Source organism: Mercurialis annua, linkage group LG1-X (genome assembly GCF_937616625.2).
Source record: "Mercurialis annua linkage group LG1-X, ddMerAnnu1.2, whole genome shotgun sequence".
In the NCBI taxonomy this organism is placed as follows: Eukaryota; Viridiplantae; Streptophyta; class Magnoliopsida; order Malpighiales; family Euphorbiaceae; genus Mercurialis; species Mercurialis annua.
In genome coordinates this window covers 72758099-72781489 of record NC_065570.1, presented here as the reverse complement: position 1 = coordinate 72781489, position 23391 = coordinate 72758099, and the positions used below count along the sequence as shown (strand labels likewise).

The 23391-nt window shown below is 33.4% G+C and overlaps 3 protein-coding genes and 1 pseudogene across 3 annotated transcripts; 2 read left to right on the top strand and 2 right to left on the bottom strand.

The window, feature by feature from the left end:
- Positions 1-7213: 7213 nt before the first annotated feature.
- Positions 7214-9074, top strand: LOC126677805 (uncharacterized). The gene is made up of 3 exons (XM_050372597.2): positions 7214-7400; positions 7921-8068; positions 8720-9074. The coding sequence occupies exons 2-3, from the start codon at positions 7963-7965 to the stop codon at positions 8857-8859; spliced, it is 246 nt and encodes an 81-aa protein (XP_050228554.1). The 5' UTR covers positions 7214-7400; positions 7921-7962; the 3' UTR covers positions 8860-9074.
- A 1939-nt stretch (positions 9075-11013) lies between these two features.
- LOC126683431 (pentatricopeptide repeat-containing protein At1g20300, mitochondrial) lies at positions 11014-12940 on the bottom strand. The gene has a single exon (XM_050379323.2). The coding sequence runs from the start codon at positions 12798-12800 to the stop codon at positions 11217-11219; it is 1584 nt and encodes a 527-aa protein (XP_050235280.1). The 5' UTR covers positions 12801-12940; the 3' UTR covers positions 11014-11216.
- A 62-nt stretch (positions 12941-13002) lies between these two features.
- Positions 13003-13671, top strand: LOC126683438 (uncharacterized). Its single transcript, XM_050379336.2, has one exon. It carries the CDS (start codon positions 13003-13005, stop codon positions 13471-13473), a length of 471 nt encoding a protein of 156 aa, XP_050235293.1. The 3' UTR covers positions 13474-13671.
- A 147-nt stretch (positions 13672-13818) lies between these two features.
- LOC126683426 (transportin-1-like) lies at positions 13819-23326 on the bottom strand (annotated as a pseudogene).
- Positions 23327-23391: the final 65 nt, after the last annotated feature.

Sequence of the window (23391 nt, the reverse complement as noted above, 5' to 3'; positions counted from 1 at the left end):
GTTGGGTCACCAAACTATAACTTGGGCAAAGTTCAGTAACCCCCATAATATATTATCCATGAAAAAGTTACAATAGATCTGAGTGTCTTCTCACATACTTAACTTAGTGATAACGTATCATAGGGGTGAAGTAACTTTGACGACGTGCAAGTCATTAGATCCAACAAATGGCATCCAAGACAATGTCAGAGTAACTGCCGAAACATTGGCAGACGAGATACAAAAATGACCACTCGACACAAACATACTCGCTCGTACTTAGGATAACCAAGATGTCACCACCAAAGACAACATCCCGGCTAACTAACAACATACCATCGAGATATAAACATCAATCACATCTCGGGTAACGCTCGTCTGGCCAAATATTGAAATCACATAAGACTGTATAATATACGAATGTTTTCAGAGTTCCATGTGCCTAACACATCTAAAAAATATTCGAATTGTACAGTTCAACAAATTTGATAGTATATTACCATATAAAAAAAATCATAAGATACTTTTTTTTTATTCTTATTTTTCATTATTATTTTTTCCTACCAAATACTGACTTGAAAGCTGATGCAACGACTGAAGGAGTTTTTGACCTCTGTTTGTTCTTCTCACGTGACCGTCATTTAGTAAGAGTAAAAGTTGTGTAAAATTAGAGTGACATTGATTTATCTTATCAATATGAAATTTTAGATATTTATTATCATTGAATCTTTCATATTTTTGAATTATACATAGTATTTGTTTGTTTTATCTTTATTAACGATAGTGAAATTTTTTATATAATTTTTTTAAAGTGATTTAACGAAGGATAAAAAGAGAAATTTCATATAAAAATCAAAATTTTAAAATGGAACGGAAGAAATAGATTATTATGTAAGTTTTTTTTTCAGGATTATTATGTAAGTAATTATTGTACTTTACATGTTTTTTTATTGCCATGTTCGGTGCTTATCTCTAAGTAGGAGAGTAGGACTGTGATTGGGAAATTAGTTTCTCAAACAAATTGTAAAATTGAAATAGTCTGCTGGATTGAATCAAGCAGACTTTTGATAAGGCTTAGATTTCTTGTTATTCTATTGATTGCGTTAAGACTTTGATATCCAAGAAAAGTCAAACATATACTCCTACGCTATTGCGTTTCAATATTTGTTTTCAACGAAACAAAAACATGGAAATAACTCTATAAGCACAAAAAAATTACATAAATTAAATAACAAAAAAACAAAAAATAAAATACTACATGGAATAATTATATCCTGTAAAAAAAATAGAACACCAACAAAAATGTCCTTTGTTAATTAGTATTATATCTATCTGCTTTGCACTCCCAGGCCCAGCTGTATTATTGCAGTTTAGTAATTAACAAACTATATTATGCTAATCGGTTATGTAAATGTGTTTTATTTATCATTACATCAAATTAATTTGGAATTAAATAAAACACACTGGTCGGGACTTGGTACTCAGATCGGCAAGGTGTAAGCATGGACACACCAATTGTGAATATAAAAAATTAAAAATATATGAAATACAAACAAACTTCCAATAATGATTTGTTGTTACACTAACGTCCAACAATTTTAGCACTTTAAAAGCGTGTTTGGAGAAATGGTTAAGGGTCTTCAACAGACAACAATTTATCTACAATTTTTGTTTGGTTGATGGGAAAATCAACTAATCCTACTACTAATGACAATCAAAAAATGAAAAAGTATACGATTGTCATACGTGAGTTGATTAGCTAATTATGATCATAGAGTTTTCTTCTTTCTAAAATGGAAATAAAGAATTCAAAGCTATAACTATGATTAAGCACACGTCCGGTTCACTTAAGAATTATCGATTTTAATGAAAAAATCGGATTGGTCAAGATATTTTATTTTATTTTTTAACTAATCAATTTATTAATTTTAACCGTAATAATTAATTTTCTTAAAATAGAATCAAATTAAAAAATATTTAGTCGTTTAACTTAGATAAAAAGTAATTAAGATAATTCTCTATAAAAATATATATAATAGCCGGTTAATTCGATTTAATTGATAATGATATTAAGACAATAGTAATATAAAAGTAAAATATTTAAATATCAAATTAATTCGGTTAATTCGGTTGATTAAAATTTTAAATTATTAACGATAGGCGAACAAAATTATTTTTATTTACCTAAACGAATTAACTAAAATAACGAACCTTGCTTAATTGAAGTAGATCAGTTAACTATGTAAATTTGATTAAACCGACCTAATGTTGATCATCCTTAATCATGACTCTCAAATTGAATTTTCATTACTAAATTATGTATGAGTACAAAAAATGTCAAATAGAGGTGTGAAAATATGAAACTTCCATTTTAAGTATATAAATAGTTTTAAATATTCTAACAAAAAAGTTTTAAATTAAAGTCAAGCATCAAAAAGAGGAAAACTGCCTCAAAATCCTGCCATTAACTAGCAACTTACAAGGGAAATGACTACTAGTTTCCTTTTGTTAACGCAATTCAATTAATATCCAAGGAAACAAATTGAAAATTAATATCCAAGGAAATAAAAATTGAAAATTAATATCCAAGGAAACAAAAATTGAAAAAAGGCGGTCCTTTGTGAATAAATGATTTTAGGGCTGATGCAAGATAAGAAAAATAAGTAAATAAATGGCTTAATACATAATTTAATCACTGAATTTGTATTCCTTTGCTCATTTAATTTTCCATCTTTAAACTTAACCTTTTTGACATTACAATTTTTAAATTTTATCATTTTGACCTATGAAATAGAGAGGAATTATGCATAAAAATACTAAATGACAAAAGACACTGACTAAACTGCCACCTGCAAACGCATCACAAAAATTAAAAAACGCAATGAGATAGATAAAAAAGTACTAAAGATACAAAAAACAAGAAAAAAACTTAATTTTTAACAAAAAAAATCATAATTATAAAAAGATAAAAAATCAAGACAAAACTTTTTAGTAAAAGTTAAAACGAAACTTAAATTTAATTTTTTTGATTTTTGATTTTATTTTGATTTTAAATATTTATTTATTTTCCTTTTTTTAAAGGGTAAATATAATCTATTTTAAAAACTAAAAATTTACTAATTAAAAGTAGAGACTTATATTTTTTTAATCTTCATAACAAAAAATAGATTATATAGAAATTTAGAAATTGAGAGATTAAACTGAAAGATGTGACCATATAGATAAATAATATAATTTAAAAATCAAAATATATATTAATTTTATTATATGTCAGTTTAAAAATCTGTTTCACTCATCTTTTTAATTAGTAACCAATAGCTTGTCCCATTTTGACAAGCATGAACCAAATAATTATAGAAAAAGGACAATTTCAGGAGTTAAAAAAGGTTTTAAAAGTTTGAATATTAGAGAGGTTAAATTAAAAGATAAAAAATCATAGGAATATAACGAAATAAAATCAAGTGTCAAATAATTTATTAAGCCAAATAATAGTAGTCAAGCCATTGCTTGATGTCTATGCTATGTCTAAGTTATGGAGTTCCATTGCCTTATGTCCATGCATTTCAATTTCTTCCACACTCAATCATGTTACTTTTTCTTGTTCAAATTAAATAAACCATGTTACCTTGTCAATAACTTATCAATTGGATCTGTTCTTTATAAAATTAAAATAAATAAGAGAAAAAAAACAATGCAATTTTTTGAATCAACAGTTTGATCATCTATATTACTATTATAAAACTGAAGCCATTTTACTGTACATTGAACAGTAAAATGGCTTCACTTTTAATTACACTGCCCTTTGATGCTTCGGCAGCTGAAACAAGGAGTCCTCTACTTTTTATAGGGGTCATTCTAGGGGGTGTTGTTGGCAGAACTCATCCATGTTTCTTTTGACACCTGGCTTGGTACTAATTGCTATCACAATTATTCTATAGCTTGCTGGCAGCTTTGTGTCCATATACTATAGCATACTACCAATTCTAACCCTGCCATAAACCACTATATAAATCAATAAAGGAAACTAACAAAAACTCAGCTTCTGCTTGATTTCTCTTCTTCATCAATAAATCTTATTTTTAATAGTGTGCATTTTCTATAGCAGAAACGTCTGTTGTTCTTTTCTAATGAAAGTTTTGTCACTTTTTGCAGGATCCATAGAGTTTTAACTGTTTCAAGATTTCTACTGTGTATTTATTTTTTATCTCTTACTTAATCATAATTCATGGCAATGCCTGAACCCTTATTTTGATTTAAATAATTATAATTACATTTACATATGTATTAGATAAGTTTATATGTAGTTATGATGACAAAGAATTTTTTTGCACGAAACTTGGAACAATCGTGATGGACATTGAAATTTCTGAGTCCCAACACAAATGTGATCATGTCGATCTTGCTCACATCAATAAAAATGATGAAGAAACCTATTTCAACAAAGATTATAATAAAAAGAATATCAATTGAAAGATAGAACAGTTGACAAAGACAAGGACAAGAACATTAAAATTATTTGTGATGCTAATTAAATGACATTAAGTATAACTATTCTCGCATCGCGGTTCACTAGATCTCTGTTCTCCGTTTAGCAGCCAGTTTGTGCACAATGTTTTTAACTGACTATGCTCTTTCCGCTGTTTGCAGGCGAAACACAGATCTAACTAGCGTCTCCCTGAGGCGGCTTCAGTTAGAAGCTGTTTCGTCGCATCACACTAAATCGAAAAATCGTATTGTTCCAAAAATCCGCGGAGATCCATTATCATCCCTTAGTCTGCCATCTTCGTTACGGAACTTCACTGTTCCTTTATTCTTGAATGTCTGGACGAACTGCAAAACCCATGGGCTAAATTCTTGCATGATTCATGAATTGTGTTTGTTTTTTTTTGTCATTTAATCTTTAATTTCTGAGAAAGGGAAAACGGAGTGTTATTTTGTTTTTCAGTATAAAAAGAGGGTTTTCTTTTACTATACCTTCAAGGTTTTGTATTTAGTTGCTCATTCAACTCATCTGACGGTGTTGGAAACGTGCGCCTATGATCGAATGGCCACGATTGCGCAGTGCAATGATGACTATCATAGTTTGACTGTTCGAATAAACGGCTGAGATCGAGCTCCACTGTTATGAAATATGTTTATAGAGTGCAAATTGAATATATATATATATATATATATATTATTTCGTCCATGCACATAAATTATTGAACAAAGGGTCAACGTGCCTCCTAAACTTGTGTCACGGGATCATCTAATCCAATTTATACTTTTTTTAGCAAATAACCCCAAAACTCTTCATTTTCGGGTCAAGTAACCCCATAATTGTATTTTTAAAACGCGTAAAATACAAATCGGAGGTGAGGGATGCAAAAAAGTAATTAGATTCTTCCCTAATTGTTGCGATAAAATTATCCTAAATCCGTTTTTTAAAATAAAAATATAAATTATGGGGTTATTTGACCCAATAATGAAGAGTTTTGGGGTTAGTTGCTCAAAAAAGTATAAATTGGGCTAGATGACCCCGTGTCACAAGTCCAGGGGGCGCGTTGACCCTTTGTTCATAAACTATTTGTTCCGAGTCGAAAATAACATGTCAAATTTGTATTTTTAAAATTATAAAACAATACTATAGTAACTATATTTTAACTATTTATATAGACCACATATAAAATATAATTAATAGATTTTTATATATTACATAACACATGAATAATTTCAAAAAATTACTAAAAAATGACTTAGCTACATTTTTATTTTTTATTGAATAATATGACCAGATAAGTATAATAATAATTTATAATAAATAAATATTAAATATTAAAATTCTAGCTAAATTTTTAGGCAAATTTTTTATATTAACTGTCACTTAATTCGTTGAGAAAAAAAATTATACCGAAGCAACGCGAGGGTTCTTTACTAGTTCAATTATATTATCAGTCAACTGTTACTACTTTAATCGAAAATATAAACTAATAATTTAAAATGTAATTTTCAGTTTGATAAAATCAACAGCCAAATACATAATTTTGGACTAAAAAAAAAGAATGGACTCTATCAAGTCAAGATTTAAGAAGTCTGTTAGTATAATTTTAAGTAAATATACCTTACACTCTTTTTTTTTCTCCAGAAATCTTACACTCTTTGAATCTTCAAAATTTATTATTTGAAAGAAATAAAAATCTTTAAAAATACCGTGTCTTATCCAAGGAGTGGTAGCTTAAGCTAAGGATTCCTAAATCCGAATGATTGTTATATTAACGTTCAATTTTTAAAATAAAACATGCAGTAGTTTAATGGATATTCAATTTTTAAAATATCTATCATAATATTATTTTGATGGTCATTTTTTTGTGTGGAGAAAACCCAAAAAAGAGCTTTATTACTGAATGCAATAAAGAGAAAAACAAAAGACCTACGCCAATACAACCTCCTGACTGATCCAACAGGAATACAAGGAAAAAACAAAAGCAAAGATCAGCCCCAAGCTAACAGGAGAACATAATACTATCTCTGTTATTAGTCACCTCAAAATTCCTTCTTATAAAGTCCCAAGCCATATCAGTATCTACATCAATTGGCTGTGGCAGATTTCATGTCCTATTCCTCCATATCAGTGATCAAATTTTGGTGAATTTTATTTGATGATTAAATTTTAATTTCATTTCAATGAGAGATTTTTAGGTCAAAATACATATGTAGTAACCAACTTTTATTTATTTTACCATGTGATACTCGAGGTTTGTTTGTTTTAAAAAATATTAATCACATATGCATAATTTTAGTTTAAAAAGAATTTTTTAAGTAAAACTATATATATTCATCACATTTTTAGGCAAAATAAAATTAAAAAAAACTTCAGTTTCCATATTCATTTTTTTTTTTGGCAAAAAGTTTCGCTAATTTTTTTACTAATGAAATAAAAAAGAATCAAAAGTTAGTTATTAAATTGTAAAATGGTGATATTTTGGGTATCTCAGCAGTGGCGGAGCCACATGGAGAGTAAGAGGGGCATTTGCCCCTCTTATTTTTCCAAAAAGACAAATTTTCTAAGTAATTTTTAAAAAAATTATCATGTTATTTAGACAATTACTATATATTGACCCCCTTAATTTTAATAAATTTTCAAATTTTGTATATTATATAAAAAAAAAATTATTTTGCCCCCCTTAATTTTGATTTCTGGCTACGCCACTGTATCTCAGAATCAATTACCCTAGTTTTACTATTTCACAATGAAACGACATACTATGTCAAGTAAACGACAGGTCGAGGGTTGTAGAAGCAAAAGACGAGAAGGTCCAGCAAATATCAGGTCGTCGTTAGTTGCATAGTTCAGTTGAGCTCAGGATTCAGATTTCAAAACACTCCATCTATTTGCCTTCCCGCTAATTTCTCAACCATTGCAAAAATCCCTAATTTTTAAGGTATGTTAAGAAATTCCTAATTAGTTTAATCTTAAAACCCTAGTCTTAGTTTCTGAGATTTTAATTATGATGCACCGATCTCGATGAATAACTGAATTTAGGGATTTTAGAAGTTGATTCAGTTGGTTAATTGTAAGCTCAAACTAAAGATAGCTGTAGGTTGTGTTTGCTTGAACTAAACTAGCTGCTTTTATTCCAAAATTTGAATAATTTCCTACCGATTCTTGTTTTATCTACGTAATTTAGCTTCATTTGGGAATAAAAGAAAGAAAACCCTAGATTTTTTTTTTGATGAAAGAAACCCCTAGATTTAAGAATTAGTTGTCTGCAATTCAGGAAATCGGCTGATTTTTGGATGAAATCGTTCCTTATAGAATTGAAATTGTTAAATGTTGCCAGTATTGAAGCTATATGGGCATGATTTAACATAAATTTGTTCTAATTGAAGTTTATTTGAGTTCCTAAAGTCAGATGATTCATTGATTCTTTATCTGAATTTTCACATTTTCCTCTTCTACAGGCCTTTAAATAGAAGTGTATTACTTTGGGCAGAGAATCAGGAATGGTACTGGCCTTTGATTTACAGGACTTCCTTCTCCGTGCTCGAGTTTTAAAGCTATACAGACAAGCTTTAAGAATTGCACAAAGAGCCCCTGATCATTCTAGAGGTATACATTCTTCTTGAGTATATAATCTATGTTAATTTTTCAATGTCAGTAAATAATTGCAAACTGGGGCACTTCTCTACTTGGTTAATAAGAGTCACAGAGGCTTGCTGAACTTTTTTAGCTATCCTGTTTTTTATTTTTCAGACATTCAGTTTCTTGAATCAAGAACTGTTCAATCTGAAGACGTGCTCTTTACAATACTTTTTTTTTCTTAACATATTTTGTATAAGTTAAAATTCATTGCTACTTGTGTTTACTATATAGAAAGCTAATTTACGTTCCCCATTATAGAGTCTAAATTTTTATTCTTGATTAAATCACTTGAACTATGGATCTAAAAGGGCACATTTCTCATAAACAAGATTCTTTTTAGGCTTAATATATGTAAGCAAAATAATAATCTCCCTTTCTGCTATTATTATTTGCCACTGAATCTGTAGAATGTAAAGTATCTCATATAGCATTGAGCTATTTTGCCAAAGTTTTACTATTTATTTTCTGGTGCTGTGGATATGTGACCTATAGGCATAACTTGCGGTAGAGGACATTATGTTGTGTCATTGTTAAATTATTTAGAGTTTTATTGTACTCTGTTGTTGAGCTTCAGCACATGTCTAACCACTTTATCTCAAATCCAATGTATGTTTACAGTTGAAGTGAAACAAACAATAAGACAGGAGATGGAGAATAACCGTAATTGCAAGGACAAGCAAAGGATTCGTTTTCTGATTAGTGAAGGAATAGAAAGATTAAAACGTTTGGACGAGATGCTTGATATGCAGGGGAGTTGATAGTAGATTAAAACTGGAAATGGCTATCCAAATATGTATTTCAAGGTTCACGTTCCTGGGTAGGACCGACAATTCATCATCTGCAATGCAGAAAGAGAATGAAAAGAAAATTAAATATGAAAATTCATTTGCTTGCTTGTTTACATTCAGTTATTTAAATATGAACAGTATGTATCTGCAAACCTTATTCAACAACATGCTATAGTTGGATGCAACTGTTGCTTGAGTCGTTGCACCGCACCATCAGTGATAGATGGCTAATTTTGGTTTGCATGGTAGAATGTGATTTTTTTTTTATCTAGACTGGGTTCATGATAGAGAGTGAACTCTACAATTTTTTAAGGGACATAGGGTTCTTTCAAGAGAGCTCATGAAGATCCGGTCTAGATAAAAAAACTTTTTGGTAAATAAATTTTTGACTAGATCGATTTCATGGTGGATCATTCTTCTATGTATAAATTCAAGGATAGTACTGGATCCATCAAAAAATTCGTGTCTAGTTAAGAGATCATTGTCATGTAATCTGCAATCCAATGGGAGAGGCAGTTCAATGCAGAACAGTTTATGGCTGTTTGCATTGTGAACAACAATCAATGGCTACTTGCTGTAGAAGAAATATGATCAGTAGTTCAAGATTGAGAAAGTGGACGAGAGTATCATGAAGTAAATTCAATATTATTTGTTTTTGTTTTAAATTTAATTCATTGATATATTAAATTCTGATTGGTAAATAGTGGCGAGTTAAAAACTGGATAGGGTTAATGTATTGAGTGGGTGCTTCGGTAACTGCAGTGTAATAACTGCTGTTATTATAACCGGATATCAATAACGTGACCTTTCATGTCACATCTATCTAATTGCTATAAGAAGACCATCTTATTCATTTTCTTCTTTGAATATATTCTAAGTTGTAGATAGATGGAGGATGATTTGGGACTTAAGTTGCTATTTTCATCAGAAGAGAAGCAAAACACAGAAGATCAAATCACATTTTATTGCGTTCATGATCGCGAAGAATTTGCGCAACTTGATGATTTTCTTGCACACAACAAGGAGTTTCACAAAGGTTTCAAGAAAAGGTGTCGGTTCTGTCAAAACATGTTTCGCGACGGTAAAAAGGTGAAGGCGCATGTAAAGAAACTGCATGGAAATGAGGAATTTGAATGTCTCCACGACGGCCGTTCGTTCACGTTAACGGCTTTCACTTTCACAATCACAATTGTCACAAGAAGTTTACCAAGGTTTGCCCACATTCTAAGTGCTCAAATGTTTTTAGTGGCAATAATATTTTGCAAATTCATCTAACTCAGCAACACCCCATAGGCAGGTTTGTCCATAAAACCCCTGCAAAACACTGCCACCATTAGTTTTTGTCGTATGAATGGTAGTTGCCTTTTTATTGGTTGTTTTTGAGTTGTGGGTGTTGTGGGTGATGAGTTTTATGTAAGTAAGATTTTGTACAAAAATATGTAGTTTGTAGTGAAGAAACTGTGTTTGTTTTTTCAAAACAGATGTGAAGAAGCTAATTGACATTGAATTTAGTGTTAATGTGTCATCTTCTGTCCATGTGACTGATTTGCTTTAAAAAATTGGCTAACAAATTCATGTGCACCACACGGCCAACCCTATGCAGTTCAGACTGCAAAGAGCTGAAGAAATGATAGAGTAGCATGGATGGAAGAAAATTGCCACACACTTTTCAGTTTCTGAATTTTACCTTTTTAACTTAGTATTTTAACTTAAAAATAAAAAAATTATCAAATAAACGCTTTTAGCAGTTTTACAATCACTAATATGCTAAAATAGATCTCATTTTGGTTAATTTGATTGTCATTTTAGCCAACAAAAATAGTTATAGATTGTGGAAATAATATATTTCTCTATATATAATCAAAATGACAGACTATAATGATAAACTTAAAATTTATTTTTGGTCATATTAATAGAGTGCAATGATAGAAAAATAAGTACAGAAGTACAATGATACATTTTGAAAAGGTTGACACTAATCTTTCAAAAATAAGAATTCATAACACTAAATTAACATATAAATGGAGTAATCTTTTTCTAAACTCAACTACTACACACTTCTCATTGAATAAGAATCTGTTCAAGAAAAGTGTTGTTCAATATCAAAGATTACTACCCAGATCATCTCCAAATAAGTATACATATATCAGCAAGAAATACACATACATAAAGTGACGAAGATTACATAATTTAGCTGAAATCGCACAGTTTCCATAAAGAAATGCTTGAAACTTAAATGTCAAAATGTATGAATAAATTCTAGCGTCCGGCATCTAAAAAACATGAATTCCTGAGAAGAAGTGAAGATATAAGAACCAATTATTCGACTATAGAGGGCGAGCAACAAATCCCCTGTCGACCATCTTCCCTGCCAATTCTTCATGCTTCTTTAACTGACCTGCCTTCCTCAGCTGCTCTAAAACCATCTCGTAAACTTGCGAACTTGGTTTCAAGCACTTCTCCTCAATCATCTCTCTAAATAATTTATAGGCATTTTTCCAATGCCCCATTCGACAAAACATTGAAATCAATACCTGGTATGAATTCACATTAAGCTCAACATCATTCTCATCCATTTCCCTTTTCATCTTAAGAACCATATCTGTCGATTTAGATTCAGCAAACAATCGCATCATAATATTGTAAGTCACGGTATTACCCTTGCATTTCAACTCATCCATCTTACTATATAACCTATGAGCACCATTGACATCTCCTAACTTCGCGATACACCCAAATAAAGTATTAAACGTAGAAGGATTTGGATTACACCCTCTCCTAACCATAGAATTAAGCACCTTCATAGCATCATCAAGATTCTTATCCTTACAATGAGTCTCGATAAGAAAATTATACGTAATAGCATCGGGAGCACACCCAAGTTTTTTCATTTGATTATAAATTTGCAAAACCTTTTCAGTCCTACCGGCTTTCACATGAATTCTCATAAGATTATTAAAAGTAACAGAATTTGGTTGACATCCAACATCAATCATCTCTGCGAAAACATCATGAGCACGAGTAATTTGGCCGCATCTACACAAAGAATCGATAACTATGCTATACGTATAAACATTAGGCGAAACACCAGCCATTTTCATTTCGCTAAATACCCTTTCGGCTTCCTCTATCTTTCCGGCCCGACCCCATCCTCTAATTAAGTTTGTGTATATAATGACATCAGGCTCAAATTTATGCTTCAAACTATTAAAGAAATTCTCAGCTTCACTAGCTTTTCTTTTTCTGCACAGGTAACTAATCAGAATTGAAAATGCAATCTTATCAGGCTTACAGTTATAATCCTCCATCCGGCTAAAAGCAAGTTGAGCCTCAGCAGTCAATCCGGCGCGAATGTAACGGCGAATGAGAATGGAAAAGGTCATAATAGTAATTTCAACATTTCTAGCTCTCATTAAATCAATAACATGCCACGCCAAATCGAATTGTTTAACCTTACCGGCAAGATCCACCATCTCGTTGTAGGGTTCAGGTGACTGTATAAACCCGTCTTGACGCGTGGCCCAGTTGAAGAAGGCTAGAGCTTGGAGGTGAGGGATGCCGTGACGAACACTGGCGCATTTCTTGATGACGTGGCGGACGAGGGAGGAGGAGATGGAGGCGACGTGGAGGGTGGAGATTTGGGAGAAGTCGAGGGAGAGAGACGGAGAGGTGAAGTCAGGATCCGGTGGAGTCGGGTTTAGGCTTGGGTTTGGGTTGCTCCGGTGATGGTCTTTTAGTAGAGAATGAATTTTGTCGACTAGCGTGGTTTCCTCGGGAGATAAAGCGGCGAGTGGAGTTGTTGATTCGACGTCGTTTAGCTCATCTGAAGTAGTAGAAGAAAAGGGTTTAAGCGAAAAATTAAAGAGAGACGACGAGTAGGGTACGCGCAGCTTCGATTTGATTAAAGCCATTGACGGCTACACCTGCAATTTTCTCTTCTTGCAGGAGTGGGAGGAGAACTAAGCAAGGAAAAGAAGGGAATCAAATAAAATTTTGAAAGCACTCAATACGACGCCGTATTAGCCTAAGTTTGAAATAAAAGGTGGGCTAAATGATAAAATTTGTAAATTAACTAAATTTGCCCAACAAGTCTGCAGGCAAACGCCGAACACAATGAACACAAAGTTGCTGAAATGTCGAAATATATCGTTTTCTATGAATCTTACTAATCGGAGCAATGTCATCTCAAATCGGCGGTTCCTACACGAAGGTCCAGACACAGTAGAGGAATTAATCGACAGACACGTGGTGAAGAAAGAGAAATCGCTGGACGACGAAGAAGAAGAGCTGTTGAATCGGAGGAGATTGACCAGTACTCGGAGAGAGGCACTGCATCTTTACAGAGACATATTGCGGGCAACACGATTCTTCACGTGGCCTGATTCGCGAGGTGTGCTATGGAAGGAGGTACTGAGAGAGAACGCGAGGAAAGAGTTTGAGGAGGCACGATATGAGAAGGATCCAGAGGTTGTGACTCGGTTGATTATTGGTGGGAGAGATGCGGTGGAGTCGGCTATTGACAAACTTGTTGAGCAGCAGAGACAGCAGATTGAGAAGGAACCTGGCGGCGGCGGTGGCCGTTGATCCATTGTTTTTTATATGTAAATTTGATCGGTCATTAGCACTTTTGAAGCTGCGATAGTGTTCAATCTAGTCGAATTGAAATACTGTAAAGTTCGAATTCCGTTCGACTTTAAACTGTAATGTTCGAAATCGAGCTTGGTCTAATTTTACTTTAGAAATTCATGCTTGAACTTGATATAGTAATAATTGAAATTCTAACTCTGACTCCATTAAATTTTTAAGAATTAATTTATAAATATGTAATTTTAATGGATAAAAATATTATATATTGAGTTGAACTTGATTCGATGTTAACGGAGTCAATTTTACATATTATCTGATTTGATTTGGCACACCCTTGTGAGATGCTTAAAAAATTGCAGATTTCCTATTCTTATTTGCTTCCATTTGTACCTTCATTACTCCCAGTATGGTTTTTCATTTAGCGAGATTTTTCAGTGAAAACGCGAATTCTGTTTGTCAAAGCAAAATTTTGGGTCAAAGAGTTATACCGAGACGGATGCAGATTCATCAAGGCTTTGGTGAACAATGTTATACTTGGTATTTTGACAACTTTTCCTTAACTAGAGGCTCCAGTGCTGACATGCACTGCTCCCATGATCCATCGTTCGGCATCTGTTAAAATATTGGTGCAAGTTTGGTTAGAGTAGTTCTGTAATAACCAGGAGCCTGAAGGAAATTGAAGTGCTGATGTTATAATTCAATTGTTTCATAAGCTAAAGTTAACACCATTCTAAGCATTAATGAGTTGCTATTGTGAGAGGGAGAGAGAGAGACCTGTTTAGATGCATGCAGCATTCGAGAAACTTCCCTACGTAGACCGGAAGACATTACCTCATACTGATAAAAGAATGAATGTAGATTAATCACATAGACAAAGTAGTGCATCATAATTCAGTAGTATGGAAATTTGTGTTATTACATCCCAACTTGCAATAGCTCTACAGATGTATACGATTGAATTCAATGCCTCAGTTGGATTTAAGCTAACCTGCATAAATATGAATATATTATATATCATTAAGAGACTGCATTCGTGAATCGTTGTTATAATATTAGATAACAGAAACTATGAAAGAACTTGTATATAATTGCACATAGACCACGGAAAGCTTCTTCCTTCTGAACACCATCACGAGTCCTGCCAGAGATTCATTTGTACATGAACAAATAGAAAAGAAACTGAAACACTTCAGTATTCTGCAGGATGGTCAAAACTGCTAATCATAATCTCACCACCGGAGAAGAAAAAAATCGCTCGTCTTACATGGATAAAGAAGTACACCATGGTTGCATAAATTGCTCCATATGCGGTGACACGATCTCCGGACAGACCAAAGCAAGTTTCCCAAGAGTGATTGTACTATTGAGCACCAGTGAGCTATTCAGACTCTGCTGAGATGAACTGAGTGTGAATTGTGAAAAGAAGCTTGAAACTGATGAACGCTACATTGTTAGTTTGCTCAGAGAAAACAACGAACCTTTGGATGGCAAAGGATTAGACTTAGGCATGAGATGACAGAGGTCAAAACTGGTGGCATTTCTTCTATCATCTGCAGTCAATGAACAAAATAAGACAACTGTTTGTACGTCACAGTGATTATTGAGCTTCTGCGTGAGGTCCAAGTCCATCTTTTTCTTGCGTCCTAATACATGCTGGCATGCTGCAAGCTAGCTTGCATCCGAACTAGTTTAGTTGATTTTGGCAGAAGTTTAATGTGAAAAAAGAGACCCAACCTTCGGTGCTATTTCACCAATTGCCCAGCATGCATTGTTTGCCACCCACATGGATTCCTTCAGTTCAGTAGTGTCCCGTGGCACCCAGCATGCATTGTTTGCCACCAAAATGGATTTCTTCAGTTCGGTAATACTCTGTGGCACCATTTTGTATCGGAATTAAGGCAACTGGCAATTAATCTCACAAGCGTAAATTAAGTTGTAGGGCTGATGAGTTACCTTTACGAGCTGCTTAGATGCAACGTTAAGAAGGTTGGATGTAGAGAGCCACAGACAAAATGGACAAAACTGATCAAGGAAGTATAGATTCTGTTACAATTTTCGTGCAAATCTAGAGTCAAATAGAATAACTAATTATTGGTACAAAGAAGAGCACACAACACGCACTCACTTTTGCAAGGTTTCCCAGAAGTGCAAGAGCCCTTTGTCGGACATCAGGAGCATCATCACCACAGAACTCTGGAAGTACATCCTTCAAATTGCTTTGTGAAACCTACAAGAGAAATATCAAGATATGTGGAAAGGAGTGAAGATTTATATCTAAAGTAACATCTCCAAAAGAACTATGATGTAGAAAAAATTTCATTAAAATCAGCAGAAAGCGGCAACTAATAATGTTCAGTCTTCTGGGTCAATAAAAAAATAGTAGGTGACTAAAACTAGGACAAATTATGACACACAGACTAGGAGACAGGTGCAAGTAAATACCATTTTTTTAATCCCATTACCAAGGCCCTCTACAAGCCCTGAGTTAAAGAGCAGAGAATGAACTCCTTGTCGTACTGAGCTCTAGTAGATGAGGGATAAGCCTGAAATTAGTAAAGTGAGAGTTAATAGTTTTATCAGAAAACTACATTTCAAGGTTATGACCAAATTGTTGCTTTTCTCATATTAGTTACTGCTCCAAAAGTTTCCAAAATGAATGATAAGTTGAAATAAAGTTTTGTCAATTGCAGAAGCCTAAGGCAATATAATCCAACATCCATTGCTAAGAAAAAATAGGCAACCTAAGCACATTTAATATCCTTTTGTGGATTCTCAAAAACAGGGAAGGATGAAAGGACACACAGACCTTTGCAAATCGTTGGAAATGGATAGTATTCATGCACCTCTCAAACACTGGCTCAGCAAAGTGAGAAAACCCAATTCCGACTGCCTGAAATGTTAAAGCATATAACTAAAACAAGAAGAAAAAACCAAAGATGATCCGTTTTTTTTTTCCTTTAGCCAATAGTAGATTTTTGGCTAATCACCTCAAAAACTACCGACCTTTCATTTTTTTTTCGATAACAACCCGACCTTTTAATTTCGTCAATTGCACCCTATTTCGTATTTTTACGTTTCAATAGCACCTAAAGTATTAAATTGAACTCTTTTCATTTGGATAAAATTCAAAATAAATCCTTCATATTTTTAAAAAACTCTAAATATGATGTTTTATATTATACATACAAACCCTCTTCTCTATAACAAAAAATAAATTAATTAATAACAAAAAATAAATAAACCCATTCGAACGCCGCCGCTCTCCGTCACCACCTCCGTTCAAACGCCACTCTCTGTCACCGGTCTTCCATGGAAGACGAGCTGCGCGTCTTCCATTGAAGACCTTCCTTTGGGGAAGACGAGCTGGTCTTCCCCAAAGGAAGACCAGCAGCAGCTTGTCTGCTGGTCTTCCATGGCCGGAAGGAGGCCAGCTGCTGGTCCCAGAAGCGGCGGTGGGTGGTGGCGGATTCGGAAGCGGCAGCGGGTCGAGCGGAAAAGATGTCGGGGAAGATATTTTTTTTTCTTTATTTTGAATTAGTGGAGAAGATGGTTTATTTGAACATATTTTAAGTTAAAGGACTTGTTAAAATTTAGCCAAGTAGAAAATAGTATAAAATGACCCTTAGATTTGGTTATTTTATAAAATTTAATCCTTATAATCATGAAATCATCTATTTTTTTTAATTTAGGGTGCTATTGAAACGTAAAAATACGAAATAGGGTGCAATTGACGAAATTGCAAGGTCAGGGTGTTATTGAAAAAAAAAATGAAAGGCCGGTAGTTTTTGAGGTGATTAGCCTAGATTTTTATAGATTATGTGGAAGACAAAATCCTATCCATTGGAAGAGGGAAAACCATCAGCGTGATGTATAGATCACACTGATTAACACTGATGCAATGAACAAAATATTGTCAATTAAGTATTAATCTGCCTAGACATAACAGTGCAGCACATGCAGTACAGCATTTAAAAGCCTAAATGCAATATACCTTCACAATAGATGTCAAGCAATCAAACATTGGAACAAGTTCTTTATCTGAATCGAGAGATCCAATCACTTTGCAAATAATGGATGCATCAGAATGTCAAGATTCTTGGGCTGCAAATATCACGAAAAATGTTGCAGTGACATTTTGACGGTATTAAAAGACCCAGAAGCATATAAGCGCTCCACATTATTCTCTTTGTGGTTATCTAGATCAAACCATGTAAGGAAACTGAAAGGATATGAACACAAATCAAATACCATTACCTGATTGAGTTTTACGCCAACAGCACCTGCTAAAGTACTGATAGCACCATATGCAATCTGAAGATTTCTTCCCTGGATACAAAATAGTATTTAAAAAAGCAAGTACATAATATAAATAGCACATCACTTCCAATAGTACATTTGAAAATGATGATCTAGAGAGCCCTGGTTTCAGTTCAACAGCTCGATTCAATATGTAACGGTTCAATCCAGCGATTAAAGATTTTGAGTCATTACAATGACGTTTCATTGATTGGAGTCCATGAAATTGAGGAAAATACATAAAATTATGACATAATAAAACCTGATATGCTCCAACGGCATACATAAGGTGCTGAATAATAACTTCCGAGTATGGTGCCAAGTCCAACTCTTTAGCAGCTTCCTGCGGTCAAACATGAACAATTGAGTTTGAGATTTACACAAAGGACTCTTGGTGACATTACACAGTGATCACAGGAGAAACCTCCCCCAGTGTAGCAAATGCAAAACAAGCAGCCTCCTGCACCCGCTTATTACCATCTAACATCCTCCATAAAAGACCCATAAGTACATTGTTGAACTGTTCTTTGCCCTTTTGGTTGTCAATACCATGGAAAGAATATATTATTCATTACTGAAAAATCTTCAAAGCCTCATCCAAACAAAGAAAGAATTACCTCAAAGCATCATCCAACAAAGAAAGCATTGTACAATGAGATCAATAACAAACAATTTAATTTTAAGCCAGTACCATGAAAATAAATTTCTTTATACCTGAATTATAAATTTGCTAAAGCTGACTTTTTTCAAGCCAGTCGTGTGCAATTTAATTAATTTATACCTGAATGATAAATTTGTTAAAGCGAGAAAGTGGCCAACAGGCCATACTCCTAACAAGAGGAAATTTATCATCTAACATAGAGATGAGACATGCTACAATCTGCAAGCAAGGAGAAGCTATATTAATTACAGAAACAAGACTAAATATGGTAGTTAATAATGATAGTGACAGAAAAAAGGAGATGGCAAAATCATGTCAAAACACAATCCATCAACTTGTAACCCTGAAAGAAATGAAGAAAGCAGAACTCTGCTAAATCTTATATGTTCTAACAATTGGCCTCAATGTTTTGCATTATGAGCAGTCAACCATGTTAAAACTTAGAAAACTGAAACATTAAATTTTAGAAGGTAAAAAAAATGTCACTAAAATTAGATTAAGGCTTAATCTTTACAATTAGAGATGCATGCGATGATAAAGGAGGATATATTTGCATAGCACTAAAGGGTCTGCAGAGTATAATTTGTAGTTACCTCAGGCAAATGATGGTAAAGGCCTCCAATACAACCCTCAGCTATAGCACCAAGTGCCAGTACTGCTGCTTCCCTTTCCTTCCAGGTTTCATCATCAGAGGAAGATAGCTTGGCCTGGTACAGAACATAGAGGTAATGGATTTGGAATGAGTTTGGTCAACCATTGTATACTGCACGCTCAATAATACGTGGCAATGGACACATCCTTGACCAATATTAACAGCATGCAAAATAGAGAGAGATATCCATCAAACTAACTTTTATGTATAATCAAGGGATAACAGTTCCCAGGACAGCCTTCATAAGAAAATTAAGCTAATTTATTAGTTACACAATTGAGGGCAATATTAAACATAAGAAAGCTTGTGAGGTTTCCATTTATTTTTCTTCCTTCCTTCTCCTTTATTTTTTTCCAGGTTACGAGCTACACATTGAATTAGTGGTACACAACAGTATGAAGAAAAGCAAGCAAAATGCTTAAGAGGTCATTTGACCCACTCTCAATACCTGGCCACCTGAATCTATAATCCACACTCTTAAATCATACAGGAAAACTGAACACTGTATTTGCATTTGTCAATTGGTAATATTACCTCAACTATTGGAATTAATATTGGAAGAATGTCACCCCCATAGATATTTGAGATGATATTGAGGCCATCTGCACTGCATTTCCTTAAGTTCCAAATATTGAAGTCGTCATTGTCCTATCAAAATTGCTGAAGTTCAATAAACAATTGATATGTCTTGTAATAAATCATGACTTCATAAAAACTAAAAGCAATATGTGGTCAACAGCACAAAATCAGATCACTAGATTGTTATATCATACAATAAAAAATAGGGACAATCAATAAAATGTCTTTCAAAAGATAATTGAGCAATATGTCAATATTACAAGGTTTGATGGAAATCATACATCATCCTTCATGTCATCTGACCTATGAAACCTAGATGATTGGAAATGCAGTCTTATATTCTGCAGTAAAGAACAATGCAAAAAAAAAGAAGTGAAATGAGCATAAACTCTGACCAGTGTAGAAAGTAAGATAACACATTAACCAAAGTACAACGAAATCTGGTAACCTGATCCCTATCTGGAAGAGTGTCATCCTCCTGAATCAAGAGAAGGAAGGTGAACATTATGATGTCTCGACCAGTTCTAAAAATACCAAGAGAACCAGTAAGATTTCACCTCAGCATCAATAAGAGACTCATCATCGTCGGCATAAATCATATTTGATAGTAAAACCTAAAAATAAGAGGCCAAACGCCAAAGCATTAGAAAAGGTACAGTCAAAATAAATGGTCTAATATTCAACATAAGACCATGAAGCTATACAGGAATTAGAAGGCACAAGAACTCTCTTAAAAGTTCAGGATTTAACTGAACTTCGCCATATGCTAACCTGAAAGCCAGATAAAACATGTTCAAGGATACACTTTTACTAGGATAATGTGATTACATTTGTTAATGATAAAGTTAGCACCAATTTTCTGAGTAAAATCTTCTACAGTTGCTCAAGCATAAAAAGCAGGAAATATCCATTCCTTGGAATTTACCAAAAATAACATATGAGAGAGAAGAATTATGATGTGCCGAATAAAGAGATCTGGGCACATTAACATAATCCCAAAGCGCTACATTATGTTTAAATTTAATGGGACTGTGAAAATATAATTTCCCCCAAATAGAACATAATAAAGGTGTTTTATCTTCTCTATATTGTTTCAACACGTCAATCTCATTAATGAACTAATTAAGCTCAGAATAAAAGAGGATGCAGAAAGACAAGCAAAGGATGATCAAAACTTGAAATCCTAACTTCGCTAACACGAAATGATGAACATCTTAAAGCTTGAACTTCACATAAAAGCTGAAAGCTTTATCAGGATTCAGGATAAACTAAGATAAATTAAGTAGCCAATCATCATCCAGTACTCTCAACAATACTAATCTCCTTCAAACATATGGAAAATATGTCAACTTCTAGTCTATCTGTGATACCATCAATAAAAGAGTGGTGTGATTAAGGATACCAGAATCCACAAGCTTCAAGAGCAACATCTTTATCTTTATCCTGGCTTGCTTGCAACATAAATTCAACAATATTCCTCATATGTGGCTGATACATGATAGCACATATGACAAGAAAGAAACCGCAGAATAAAATTACAGATAAGAAAAGACATAATCCTGTAAAAACAATATGAGACTTATTTAACCGATTAGTTTTCAATTAAGCAGATGAAAATGACTGTGAAGCGTACTACTGTAAGGCTATAACTGAATTTTAATTTTCCAGATGAAAATAATTTGCACCTCATAATGTAAATGAGGTAACAGCTATAAAATTAGGTTGGAATAGAAATAAAATGTTAAGCTAATACGAATAACAGCATGAAGAGCACCTCCAAGAGAAACAGATTAACATAAATGAGCATAACAGGTTATGAAACAGAGCATGAAGAGCACCTCCACTAGAGAAGGATTGACATCAATCAGTAGAACAAATGCCAAACAAACCTGTAAACAAATTAGTGAGAGAAAGATATATAAACGAGTAAGTCAAGGTAAATTGCATCCCTCCAGTGTCAAAGATTGCAGGCATAATAATTTCTCCCAAATGGATTATTAAATCAAACTCAAATTGCAATTCTAAAAGGAAATTTAGATTGGATTTAAAGTCTAAAAGATACATAAGGAAAAGATAAACGCTAAAGCATCAGTAGACTAAACTCTAAACTCATGAAAAATCAGGTTTCTACAAGTTACATATGTCAATAGGAATGAAAGAATAGGAAAATATTCAAAAAAGTTTCAATTTGATTATCAATTTTTTTCCGATGCATACAACGTAATGTGCATTGCACCAAGAAGAAGTTACTCACCAGTTTTCAAACCTCCGCAACAGGGTCATGAGCAAGGTAAAATAAGCCGCGAAGGTACTTATCCATAGACTGATAAAGAGCCTAAACAAGCAAAAGAAAACACAGAAACTGCTCACCAAAATATGCAACAATGTCTCAATACCAGCAAGAAAGAGTATTGAAGTGTTACCGTGGGCATCAACATTATAAATTGATTTATCGACTGTAGAGAAAGCTTTCGTAGGGAGGCCTCTGGTGACTGGAGAAGCTGATTTCAGATATAAAAAATAGATAATGAGCACATCACAAAGATTGAATAGACGAGCAAATGAATAACCAGCTTTAAGTCACCTGCAATAATCTAGGCAATACTAGATCTAGGGGGCGGTCAGCTGATCCAAGTACATCGGAATCAAGTTGTTTAGGAATATCTTCACATATCTAAGTTCCAAAAAACATTAGAGCACAAAAATGATTAAAAAGATGTTATGGTTTTCATTTAAGCTAAGGACTATCAAGGGAGGTAAGTTAGACCTTTGATAAGGTATCCGTTGCACCTTCCATATGGTCAAGATCATTGCTATCTAAGCGTTGCATAAGAGCTTGCAACAGTTCAGGCCAACCGTCAAATTTTATTTGTTGAATTATAACACTGATAATTGTTCCAGCTGTAGCCCTGATACGCTTATCCACTGCTCCTAAACAATGTAACATCTCAGATTTTATACACTGCTGGCAGGCTGCAAGATCCATGCATTTGAATGAACTTCTTAGATTATTTTTGAGTAATAGACCAGCAGCTTGTCTAATTTCAACCGATTTGTCCTACAAATGTTTAGAAAATCAATACAAATAATTCATAAATTGATAATCATAATTTCTATAAAAAAAATCGAGCAGAGTTCATATATACTGTATACACATAGTGACTAATTTTGTGCGTGTGCAAATATAGCTATATATTGACGAACACATTTAGAATAACATTGCAGATTAATTATCAAACAATCACACGGCTAATTCATTAAGCGATAACTTAACATGTTTTTGTGCGAACTTAAAAAGAAAAATTCAAATAAATTAACAAAATATTAGATGCTTTAAGAAATGAGAGAGAGAATACCTGAGCGCGAGCAAAAATGAAAGCGAGATAGTTGTTGAAATCATGAAATTGAGTATAATGTCGAAGCTGTTGACAAATGCGAGACTTATTTGAAGTAGGCGAAGTTTGCTGTTCCAGTAAATAGCATATATTTTTGAGTTTTTCTTCCTTTGGTTGCCATAGTAAACAGCTTTGCGTCGCCATTTTTATAAACAGCTTATGAAATTTTGTTTATGGTGAGTGATGAAGAATGAAGAAGACGATCAAAATGCATGTATGTGCTGGTTAGTGTGCGTGAGGAGAAAGAAACTTGCAAGCTTTTGGTAGTTTTCGAATTTTGCAATTTATGCTATATTATTTTTGTTTATAAAGCCTTGTACTATTTTTTTTAT

Bases quoted from the DNA above. Each gene is read 5' to 3' on its own strand.
- LOC126677805 (XM_050372597.2), top strand. From the start codon at position 7,963: ATGGTACTGGCCTTTGATTTACAGGACTTCCTTCTCCGTGCTCGAGTT. The intron at 8,069-8,719 runs GTATACATTCTT...GTATGTTTACAG, and splicing joins AGCCCCTGATCATTCTAGAG to TTGAAGTGAAACAAACAATA.
- LOC126683431 (XM_050379323.2), bottom strand. From the start codon at position 12,800: ATGGCTTTAATCAAATCGAAGCTGCGCGTACCCTACTCGTCGTCTCTC.
- LOC126683438 (XM_050379336.2), top strand. From the start codon at position 13,003: ATGAACACAAAGTTGCTGAAATGTCGAAATATATCGTTTTCTATGAAT.